General features: G+C 38.2%; 1 protein-coding gene across 4 annotated transcripts in view; it reads left to right on the top strand.

The window, feature by feature from the left end:
• Positions 1-1,155: 1,155 nt before the first annotated feature.
• The window catches only part of psmd1 (proteasome 26S subunit, non-ATPase 1), a 76,303-nt gene continuing 64,687 nt past the window's right edge, over positions 1,156-12,771 (top strand). For 3 of the 4 annotated variants that reach the window (XR_015521200.1, XR_015521201.1, XM_087302753.1), the window contains exons 1-6: positions 1,184-1,354; positions 5,043-5,086; positions 5,168-5,241; positions 7,426-7,595; positions 9,735-9,943; positions 11,378-11,521. Coding sequence is in view for 2 of the 4 variants with exons in the window: in XM_087302753.1 (XP_087158879.1) it covers positions 1,339-1,354; positions 5,043-5,086; positions 5,168-5,241; positions 7,426-7,595; positions 9,735-9,943; positions 11,378-11,521 (657 nt within the window). In the remaining 2 variants the exon portion in view is untranslated. 4 annotated transcript variants of the gene reach the window in all.

Raw genomic sequence — 12,771 nt, forward strand, 5'->3', positions numbered from 1 at the left:
CCATCAGAAGATGGAGACACTGTGCTCATAAAGGGATGGACATGGTCAGCAGCAATACTCAGGTAGGCTGTGGCGTTGACACCATGCTCAACTGGAACTAATGGACCCAAAGTGTGCCAAGAAAATCTCCCCCACACCATTACACCACTATCACCAGCCTGAACCGCTGATACAAGGCAGGATGGATCCATCCTTTCATGTTGTTGAGGCCAAATTGTGAACCGAGCATCTGAATGTGTCAGCAGAAATGGAGACTCATCAGAGCAGGCAACGTTTCTCCAATCTTCTATTGTCCAGTTTTGGTGAGTCTGTGTGAATTGTAGCCTCAGTTTCCTGTTCTTAGCTGACAGGAGCGGCACCCGGTGTGCTCTTCTGCTGCTGTAGCCCATCCGCCTCAAGGTTGGACGTGTTGTGTGTTCAGAGATGCTCTTCTGCAGAGCTCGGTTGTAACGAGTGCTTATTTGAGTTACTGTTGCCTTATATCAGCTGGAACGTTCTCCTCTGACCTCTTGCATCAACCTAAATCCCCTTTCTTTCTCATTCTGATGCTCAGTTTGAACTGCAGCAGATCGTCTTGACCATGTCTACATGCCTAAATGCGTTGAGTTGCTGCCATCTGATTGGCTGATTAGAAATTTGCGTTAACAAGCAGTTGGACAGGCGTTTCATTTTATTTAATTTTTAAATCTTTAAACATTTTATTTTACCTTTTTATTACATTCTACTTTTGACATTTTATTGTTTTATTCGTTTTTTTGTAGTTCACTTTGTTTTGTTTTATGTCGCCTAATTTATTTGCATTATTATTTTTTATCTTTTACTATTTAATTCATTGATTTTGCCCAATTTAATTGTCTAATGAAAATTAATTTAATTTAGGTTAACTAATTCCCGCTTGAACCACAGAGTGTCGTAATCATCAACAGCTCCGTTTGCTCTTTACCAGACAGCAAGAGAAGAAGACCCGCTGAATTGGGCCAACCGTTTCAAAGCCTGTCTGAAAACATCCACTTTTTACAATCCGACCGAACACATATTCATTAAAAAAATCAAATATAACAACCATAAATAATATAAATACACGTACGTACAATCAAAATATCTTATGAATTCAATAACATATAAATAACACTTTACATTTTCAGGCATCACGGTCAGCGCCTGCGCAGAATCGCTCATTGTCAGATGAGTTTGAGCCGCTGCTGCAGTGATAGCGGTTGATCGCTCGAGCCCTTCACGGTTTCATTAACAGCGAAAAAGTCTTTATTTTTATTCATATTTCTGCTTTTTGACTTAACCCTCGTGCTGGAGGAGAAGTGTTGATCCTCGCAAACAAACATGATCACCTCCGCCGGTGAGTGAATGACAGTTTGATTTAGCTGAGTCACACAGCTAGCGGCTACCACAGCCACTCACTACAATCAGCTTTAACTCTTTATTTACGTTTAATTTGGATTTAATTAATTGTATATGAACGCTACATATGCGTCTTCAACAGTACTTATTGTGTAAATTTCACAAATACAAGTCACGTCTTAAATCGGTCATTTGTTTACGTTAGCAATGTAAATTATGACATTAGCGTGGCTTATTTTTTCCTGTACATGTGTCTCAACATGGTTTTGATTGTTTTAGTATTATGTAAAAGCAATATATGTGTTAGTTTTGACTAAAATAAGAGTCCGAGGTTGATGTTTAGCAGATATGCCGTGTCACTGCTAACAAAAATAACGTTAATTAACAATTAACTTGCACAATAAATGGATAATTAACCTCTAATTAGTTATGTGCTCTAAATAAGAGGTTAATGTTTAGCAGATATGCCTTTTATTAGTTTCTTCTGTTGAACACAAGTTAAAGCTTGTAGAATGCTACAAAAAAAACAAACCGATGACTTCCATAGTAAGAAGAACAAGTACTAATAGAACTCAAGGGTTACTGGTTTCTATTATTCTGTTAGTGTTATATAAATTATATTATTGTGTTAATTTCGACGAAAATAAGAGTCTAAGGTTGATGCTTAGCAGCTATGCCTTGTCACTTATAATAAAAATATAGACAACAGATTACAAATATAAAGGGATAATTGACCCCAAAATTTATATATACTCTTTTTCAAGTGGTTCCTAACTAAATAAAGCTTGAAGAATGCTAAAAAAAACTGTAACCGTTGACTTCCTTAATAGGAAAAACAAGTACTAATGGAACTCAATGGTTACCGGTTTCTTGCATTCTGTTAGTATAATGTAATATGTGTTAGTTTTAGCTAAAATAGGAGTCTGAGGTTGATGTTTAGCAGATATGCAGCATCACTGCTAACAAAAATAACGATAATTAACAATTAACCTACACAATAAATTGATTATTAACTCCTAATTAAATATGTACTCCAAAAAAGAGTCTGAGGTTGATGTTTATGTAACCCCGCCGGTCCTACGCCACCCAACCTGCTCCGAGCTGGTATCGAACCGGCGATCTTCCGCATGGGAGTCGGGCGCTCTACCAAGGAGGCTAAAGACCATGGCCTCTAGCGTCAGTCGCTAGAGCACCTTTTAGAGGTCAGAGGAGTGAGGTTTACCTGCACAGCACACACTAGCTGGCCTCCGTTACACTCACCCCCCTAAACCTCACTCCCATCCGGGTCACGGCACCAATGTAACCCCGCCGGTCCTACGCCACCCAACCTGCTCCGAGCTGGTATCGAACCGGCGATCTTCCGCATGGGAGTCGGGCGCTCTACCAAGGAGGCTAAAGACCATGGCCTCTAGCGTCAGTCGCTAGAGCACCTTTTAGAGGTCAGAGGAGTGAGGTTTACCTGCACAGCACACACTAGCTGGCCTCCGTTACATTTAGCAGATATGCTGTGCCACTGTCAATAAATATAATCAACAGATTACAAATTTGAAGTGATAATTAGTCCCAAAATTAAAATGTATTCTTTTTCAAGTGGTTTCTAACTTTTATGAGTTTCTTTCTTCTGTTGAACACAAATTAAAGCTTGAAGAATGTAAAAAAAAAAAAAACTGTAACCAATAACCATTGACATCCTTAATAGGAAAACAGGTTCTAATGGTACTCAATGGTTACCGGTTTTTAACATTCTGTTAGTATTATGTAAAAGCAATATATGTGTTAGTTTTGACTAAAATAAGAGTCTGAGGTTGATGTTTAGCACATATGTCGTGTCACGGTCGATACATATAAGCAACAGATTACAAAATGAAAGGGAAAATTAACCCCAAAATTAAAATGTACATTTTTTTTTTTCTCAAGTGGTTCCTACTCTTTATGGGTTTCTTTATTCAGATGAACACTAAATAAAGCTGAAAACCTGAATACATTGACTTTCATAATAGAAAAAACAAATACCAATGGACCTCAATGGTCAAAGGTTTTGCAACGTTTTTGTAAAATATGATTTGTTGTCTTGCGATTAATATTTTTGTTATATAACATGTTCCTAGAGAAACGCTTTTTTATTTTTAAATGTAATAATTATTGTAAAATAGGCAAGTAATATATCGTTTTCAACACACACCAGCTGCAGGCATTGCATCCCTGCATTATATGAGAAGTGTTTTTTTTTTTTAATGACCACAGAGGACCTCTGTTTAATGTCTCATCTGAGCGACGGAGTTCATAGAGCAGTACTATACAGTCTCCTTTACTATACTGGGGCTTTAGGACCCACACAGATCGTAGGTTGAGCGCCCCCTGCTTCCCATTCACTTTGAATGGGTGACGTCAGGTGTTGCCGAACTGCATTGTGGATCCGTTGGTGCCGCTTCAGAGGCGTTGCTCGCGGCAGAAGTTGGGACTAGCTCAACTTTTCAAGCGCTGACAGAAGCGTCAGCCAATCAGATCACTGTATGCAAATACACCAGCTAGACAGTGGCCTATTGCTGACTGAATTTCACTGGCTGAAGCTGCTATGACGATCGCTTCAGCCCCAATTTCAGACACGCCTTCAGTCAAGCGTTGACGCTGAAGCCCCGTGTGAATGGGGCGTTAGCATCAGTGAGTAACCACTCTTGGGCTGCAGGGTGATATGACTGTTGGCTTATTTAGGCTGCATTCCAATCCACTTTTAGATATGCACTCGTAAACTTCCCATTGCTTGTTCATTACCAGATGAACGAGGGGTGCTCTTTACTTAGACATACCTGTGACTACTCGATTTTGACCCCCTCGTTTGAGTCGCAACACAAAAGAGTTCGGACAACAAAAGAATGTATATGCAACTTATTTATTATACATAAAACTAAATAGGACAACAAATCAACAAACAAACAAATGTCTAGGGGAAAATAAAGAAAATAACTACTTTAACTACACAAATAAATAATGCTAAACAAAACCATAAGGTTGCAGAAAGGAAGAGATGGTCTTGACACGAGGACGGCCCGTAGCCACACCGTCCTCCAGAAGCTAGCACACAAAACACTTTTATATGGTTTGAGCCAATTAGTGACAACCAGGCACCCAATCAGGATCTGCCACATCCATACTGAAGTCCTGGGGTCGTCACAGGGAGCAAGTTGGCTTCATGTGTCCTATCCAGCATCTGTTTGTCCACAATCGCATCACATCGCATTCTGCACGTCACAGCAGTGTAATTCCCAAGTGCTCAATGGTTAAGGATGTTTCATTTAAACCCATTCAGATGCTCCACTAGTAGTGGACACTTGTGTAGCATTATCAGTGATGAACAGTGAAGGGCATAAAAATTGGACTGGGGCAACTTGAGACAACACAATACTCAATAGCATAACTGAGACGGGTGTAAATATAAGTATAATATAATTAATATAATTAAGTATAATATGTAAGGCATCATTTGATTGGTAACATTTGGATTAATAACCTATGTATAATGCAACACAAACACTTGGATTATGGATGCATATACTATTATTGTGTTAACAAAGTATAAAATCTAATATAAAAGTATTCTGTGCACCCCTAGATATATCTATAAATGGGTCTGTAGGCAGTAAGTGAACCCTGTACTGGTTGTCAAATGATTGTTTCTTGTTTTTTAGCTGGAATTATTTCCCTCCTGGATGAAGACGAGCCTCAGCTGAAGGTACAGCAGGAACTCAAGCAAATATTCTGATACTTATTGTATCGACATTGGTTATTTCTCATTGTTGTTATTCCTCTGCAGGAGTTTGCGCTGCACAAACTGAACTCGGTTGTCAATGACTTCTGGGCCGAGATTTCAGAGTCTGTGGGTAAAATGTAAGCGACACTGTTTGTGACTTATTTTATGGTAAATTAGTTTGTTTGCATGCCTGACAGGTAGAACTGTACGATAGTGTAGAAATCTGACTTTGCAATATTTTATTTTTCTGTTATAAATATTGTGTTATGATTACAGTTTCACAAGATAGTCTGAATATTGCAATTTGACTTTTTCCGGGGAGTCAGAACAGTATTTGAACTTTTTTCAAATATTTCCCAAAGTATGTTTAACAGAGCAAGGAATTTTTCACAATGTTTCCTATAGTATTGACCTTATTCTAAAATGCGGAAGTGCTCCTGTGTTCGCGATTGTCTTAGAATTTCCGTTTCAGTCGCCTATGTGAGAAATGACAAGGAATAATAAACGGCAAAAAACGGTCAAACTACTTGCTCTACAAACAAATGTTTGCATGACTATACAGACCAAGTAGAATAATATAACAAGGAAATATCAGTTTGCAACATCAAACAGCGAAACAAGCAGTTTTTAATGTCTAAAAATGAATGGAAGTGAATGAGACCGGAAGTCTCGTGCCAAAAAGATTCAAATGGCAGCGCCCGCTCGTCTGCGGAGAATAAGGTCAATATTTTTTCTTCTTGAGAAAGTCGTTTTATTTTGGCTAGAATAAAAGCAGTTTTTAATTGTTTTAAACCCATTTTAATGTCAATATTATTAGCCCCCCTAAAGCTATATTTTGGCTCGTTTCCACTGACTGGTACAGTTCGGGTCGGTACGGGTCACCTTTATCAGTCTTGCGTTTCCACTACCAAGGGTACCCTTTTGGTGGGCATAGTGTATGACAGAAAGTTTCAGTCAACGTCATTCTTGCTCGAGAAAATGTCTACAATAAAGCTGTACAGGTCACTTACATATATGAAAAGCACTTCTCACAAAACAGATGCTTTACACACACAAATACTTTTCTTTGAACAGGAGTTGATTATAACTGCAGATCAATGATGGTGCGAAATAGCCTACTGTAACCTCTGTAATTATATTAAATAAATGAACATATATGTACACATACAGCCCCTTACCGTCACTGATATGTTACCAACTACAGAAAAACTGCACACAGCAGACATTTAGTCCTTGTTTAGGTTCAAAACAACACAAAATATAGCATACAGTCAGAGCTGATCTCTCATCTGTGTGTGTAATGTTCAGCAGCACGTGCAGCCTCTGTTAGAGAGTCACTCCATCATTCTCAGTTCATATTAGTCCAAAAAGGTGATGATGAATATTAAAACAAGGCAGTTTGTTCACGTTTGCTGAAGAAATAATGTGCTCCTTTTTTCCTTTATTTACTCTCGCATTTGTCAGTGTCTGACAGAATCAGGTTTCAAAAGCAGGTCAATAATCAAGCGCACGTTATTATCATCAGCTCAAGAAGTTTGTTATTTCAGATATAGACGTGCGCTAACCACAAGCAAGAAAGCGAAACCGCTCGCGCTTCAGACAGGCTGGTAAAAATCTACGAGGCACAGGGTAGATTCTGCACTACTCCATGGGTTTGTAGCTGTTCATCAAGACGACCATGGCTTGTTATTATATGTATATATAATTCCGCTGTAATCTCTCGGCTGTATATGTATTTTAAACATGACGGGTTTTTTGTTTTTATTCTCACTTATTGCGTAAGCGAATGACGTATCTCTCTAAACCTATAGCACTCAGCTTTACATCTAGCTCCGCCTTTTGGTACCCTTTTTCGTGTTTGGTACCCTTTCGAAAGGGTGCTGAAAAAGTTGTACAGTACGTTTTGGTTTGGTATGCCTTTTGACAGTGGAAACGGCCATAAAAGCGTACCAAACCGTAACGCACCACTCAGCGGAAACGGGCCTATTGTTTTGGATTGTCTTCAGAACAAACCACTGTCATACAAAAACTTGCCTAATTACCCAACTTTAGCGTAATTAACTTAGTGATGCCTTTAAATGTCACTTTAAGCTGTATAGAAGTGTCTCTATATATCTAGTTAAATATTATTTACTGTCATCATGACAGATCAAATAAATCGGTTATTAGAGATGAGTTATTAAAGAAATTGTTTTTAAAAAAGTGCTGAAAAAAACTCGCAAGATATCTGTTGGTAAATATTTGAAAATGTATATTTTAGGGCTAATTGTGCGTTTAGAGTGCTTTATGCTGCTATTATGCGCTCTGTGTTTGTCTTTCAGTGAGGTCCTGTATGAGGATGAGACGTTTCGCAGCCGGGAGTTTGCTGCATTGGTGGCTTCAAAGGTCTTTTACCACCTCGGCGCTTTCGACGAGTCTTTAAGCTACGCACTGGGCGCTGGAGATCTCTTCAATGTCAATGACGACTCTGAATATGTGGAGACCATTATTGGTAACTATTAATGATGTTCACAAGTATTTCTTGAGCTTAAATCAACACATATGAACGGTTTCTGAAAGATCATGCGACACTGAAGACTGGAGTAATGATGCTGAAAACTACAGTAATAAATGACATCAGCAGATCACTTGTAGACCAGCTGATCTACACGGCTTTGAAACGTTCAAATGTCTGTCTAAAACTGTACCATTAATTAACCGTGAGAAATTAAAGCATGGTAAATTGTGAAATGTATTAATCGCTGCATACCTATTCTAAAGACTTAATTGCTAGCATTATTGTAGTGTCAGCAATCATGTTTGTTTCGTCTTTGAATATATAACGTAATTTTTTAAGACCTTTTAACTTAATGGGCCCTATCATACACCCGGCGCAAGGCACGATGCAATTGTTGTTTGCTAGTTTCAGCTCGGCGCTAGAGTCGTTTTGCAGCACGCTGTTTAAATAGCAAATGCATTTGCGCTCATATGTGCGTTCATAGGCATTCTGGTCTAAAAAGGGAGGCGTGTTGAGGCGCATTGCTGGCGCGTTGCTATTTTGAGAAACTATAATAGACTGTTCAATAGACCAGATCAAAGCTGGTCTATTGTCCAGCGCAGAGCGTTTTAGTTGTGCGCCTTACTTACAAATTGCTTAGTACACACAGGATGTACTGCAATACGCAAATATCTTTACATATGAAAAAGAATTAAAGGATTAAAATATTACAAAACATTATTTTCTAGCCTACATCAATATAAAAACCACCGCCTACATGCCTTCATCTTGGGGGGCTTTTCAGTTTATTCATGACAATTTGCTTTTGTATAATGTTATTATTATTATCAGTATTATTTATTATACACGTATGTATATTTGTTTTATTAAAAACAAGCTTAGTTTTGTCCACCTGTCAGGTTTCAGACCATATGGGGCACAGGATGTAACTCAGTTGTTTGAACGCACTTTGTTATTATTGTTCATTTATTAGTTTGCTGGAAATTAGAACTGAATTTAGAAATCGTTTTGAAACAAATCTTTGCGCTTAACAAACTAAATTAATTATGTTTAGGCTAATGGATGTCTGTGCATACAACACATTTCCCTATCCACCAGAGTGAAAGTGAAAGTAAAGAATGAGGAGGCTCATCTCTCATTCTCGTGCTGCAGATGCTCGGTTTAACTGTTTTCTCTCTAGTGAAGCGCTCAGTTTTTACACTTAAAAAGTCCGCCATGTAAATAGCAAATGCACTTATGGCGCTGCAACTGGTTCTTAAAGGAAATGAGAGATGAGACTCTGATTGGTTTATTCTCTAAACACTCCTATAACTCATTAAGAGAATAAGCTCAACCCTGTTAGACCATGCGCCACGGCACAAAAGTGGATTTTTCCGTCCTTAAAATAGCAAAAGTGGATTCTGAAACGCCCTTAATGCTTTGCGCCCTGCGCTTTGGACTTTGCGCATGGATCGTCAAAATAGAGCCCAAATGACTTTAAATTATATACTTTAATTTTATTGACGGTAAAGTTTACTGACAGTGAATGAGTCAGGAGTTATCATTATTCTAGTGTTGCCATGACAACAAAGTAGTGTTAGTGCTAACAGCTGAAACAAGTATACAACATAGCAATGTCCTGTCAGTGGACTTTGCATTTCCGGTCATGTATTGAGATAATTTGAAAGCCATTGAAATGAATGGGTTTCATAGCGCAGCATTTTCAGCGTCTGCTGTGAAAGCTGCCGCATGGCCTTTTTTCAGCTCATCTTTTTGCCTGTTTTTCTCTCTCAGTAATTTTCTATAAATTCTGGCTGCAAAACTTTTGGTGCATCCCCCAAAACAACTGAACCCTCGTGGCTGCGGTGTGTCTCCTGAAAAAGTAAAGCGCTCTAATAATGGTCACAATACAAACAAACTCATTCAGGAGAATTTAGAAACCTGTGTGAAAGGGTTAAATAAGTGCTTAATCATTCTGGCCACCACTGTATATATTATAAATAAAAACACCTTTTTAGAAATTGTATTAATATCATAGTAATTTTGTCTTACCGTTTTTTTTTAATTAAATGATCACAGATTTGATCTGTTAAAAAAAAACATTACTGAAGTCTACTACTCGATGTACTAACGTTTAATCTCTTTGCTCATCAGCCAAGTGCATCGATCATTACACCAAGCAGCGTGTTGAGAACGCAGAGCTGCCGGAGGAAGAGGAGAAGAAGGACATCGACCCTCGTCTGGAGGGAATCGTCAACAAGATGTTCCAGAGATGTCTGGGAGATCACAAGTACAAACAGGCCATCGGCATCGCACTGGAGACCAGACGCCTGGACATCTTTGAGAAAACCATCCTGGAGTCTGTATGTCATGCATCTGCAGCGTCGTCATTACATATTGCTGATTCATTGTGTTGTTTGGGACAGTGTGTAAGGTTGAAGTGTGCGTCTGTTTTTGTTCTGGTTTTAATCTTATGTAGCCGTATTTTTAGTTCACTAGAATTTATTTCTCTTGCTTGACTGTGTATGTTGGTTGCATGATGCATCTTTGGTTTTGTGGGCAATGGGGTATATGCCGAGCTAGTGTGTTTCCCATACTGATAAACTTCCAGTAACATGTTTTTTCCATTTTTATACGGTTCCTTTTACAGCATCGATGTTGTAATGTAATTCAAATACAATCAAAATACAATACAAAACAAGTTAAACAGACTTTAGCATTCATTTAGTTGCTCAAGTGTAAAACGAGACCATTTGCTCGCATGCGCCCGTCAGAATCGGCAGGATAGCGCAGAAGCTCCACTGAATATACTGGGGTAAAATAAATGTTCATATTATAAAGACATGGCAGGGGGAAATGTATTGTAATGCAGTGCTTCTTGTACAATCTGAGACCCACTTTATATCAGATATCATTCAGCCAGTGGAGATCACTGATTTTTAAAGAAAACAGACCTTAAACGGGCTGATTTTGCATTAGCACACAATTCACCGGAAACAATAAATCCAGGTTACTGGCAAATTAAAAGTCCTATTAGCATGCTTCAGCATATACCCTATAGTGTGTGTGTGTGTGTGTGTGTGTGTGTGTGTGTGTGTGTGTGTGTGTGTGTGCGTGCGTGCGTGCGTGCGTGCGTGCGTGCGTGCGTGCGTGCGTGCGTGCGTGCGTGCGTGCGTGCGTGCGTGCGTGCGTGCGTGCGTGCGTGCGTGCGTGCGTGCGTGCGTGCGTGCGTGCGTGCGTGCGTGCGTGCGTGCGTGCGTGCGTGCGTGCGTGCGTGCGTGCGTGCTGATTTCTTATAAAAAAAAAATATATATATATATATATATATATGTAATTTATTCATAAATAAATTATTATTGAATGCACGGGATCACTTTTTTTCTCGAATTCTGCCAATTTTGTCTCGTATTTAATTTTTTTTCCCCCACTTTGGGCTTCATAGTAATGTTCATTTTACATTTTTAATATTTAATTTACAGCAATCAAAAATAATGTCTGATTAAGTGAAATAATTTAAAAATAAAAAATAAAAAAAGACATGTTTTGTTAACCACTGAAATTAGTTGTTGAAGAAATTAGTTACTAGAAATGCGTTAGACTTTATCACTCTTTAAATTACAATTATTTTTTTTAAAAATTAGATATTAATAGACATAACACATGACAGGGTTATAAGTTTGTCCTCCACGTCGAGTAAGTCGTAGCTGTCATATGTCAATGAGCTTGTGAATGTGATGTCATAACCTCAGCAATTTAAAGACAACACATTTTTGTAACTTCTTGTTGTTTTCCTGCAGAATGACATTGGTGGTTTGCTGGCCTACAGCCTGAAGATCTGCATGTCCCTCATGCAGAACAAGAAGTTTCGCAATGAAGTTCTGCGCGTTTTGGTCAAGCTGTACATGAACCTGGAGAAGCCCGACTTCATCAACGTCTGCCAGGTGATCTGTCCCGTACAGCATACAACACTAAAGGGCCGCTCACATCAAGCATGATAACGAGAAGGATCTAGTTCTGAAGATTGTTCAAAGAGTAGCATAGGTCACAGCACAACTACAATGATAAACACACAAAGGAACAATATAATTGGGATCACTTTCAAAAGGATCTTTCTCCGGCTGATGAACGATAAAATACACCAGGTTAAACGCCACAACAATTACATCAAATAACTTTACTTAGTATGTTTGACTCGTTAACCGGATCTCTGCTCCATCAGTGTCTTGTCTCTGTCACCGACTGCTGTTTATCTGCTGTAAAGCATGACTAGGCCCACACGGAATCTGTGCGCGCAGATTTCCGCGGATTTTTAGCCCATCATTAATTCTGTTTGTTTACTTGAGTAAATGTGTGTAAATCTATATTTATTCAGATTTTTAATTAATTACATTAATATTATTGACTAATGTGAAAATGTTCATCTGATTTCTGTACAATGCAGTTTGTTCAGTATTATTTTTTGTCTTTTACTAGATATATTATATGGCAAACTTGCTTTATTTACCAAATAAGGTGAATCTAATTAGATTTGCATTTTAAGCATTAAATAAAAGTTAAAAATATACTATATTTTATTTCATATATTAAGGTTTTAGTTATGATACTCCCAAAATAATTCAGCAGAAATCCGCAGACTTTTATCAAAATTCTTCGCAGAAATAGCAAGAAATGTCCGCTGATTCCTTCTGGCCCTATGCATGAGAGTCAAACACATGTGGAAAAGGTGGGTGGGGAGAACCAGCTCATTTGCATTTAAAGGCACAGGCTACAAAAATATCTACACTGTTCTTTGAGCCTAAAATGGCCCAATTCTGCATTGTATAATAAACAATACAATAGTGTTTTGTTGAAACTTCACAGATACATTCTGGAGACAGCAAAGACACATCTTATAAAAGAGGTCAAATAGGAGCCCTTTAAATAAAAATATCTAATACAGCTGTATTCCTCTGCGCTTTTTCTTTGTCATTGAACTTTTTTATTTTATTTAGAACTTTTATACCCCACACAACCTGAAATTCACAATACAAAATCAGCATTCAGGAAAATAATGTAAACAAATTATAATAAAAATGATAGCAAAACAAAAACGATAACAAATATAAAACAATACAAACGATACAACAGATCAACCCTTCAATTTTCCTTCTATGTGCTCTCCAAATATTGCAAAAAGCTACCCCATTTCTGA

Source organism: Danio rerio, chromosome 22 (assembly GCF_052040795.2).
Source record: "Danio rerio strain M-AB ecotype USA chromosome 22, GRCz13ab, whole genome shotgun sequence".
In the NCBI taxonomy this organism is placed as follows: domain Eukaryota; kingdom Metazoa; phylum Chordata; class Actinopteri; order Cypriniformes; family Danionidae; genus Danio; species Danio rerio.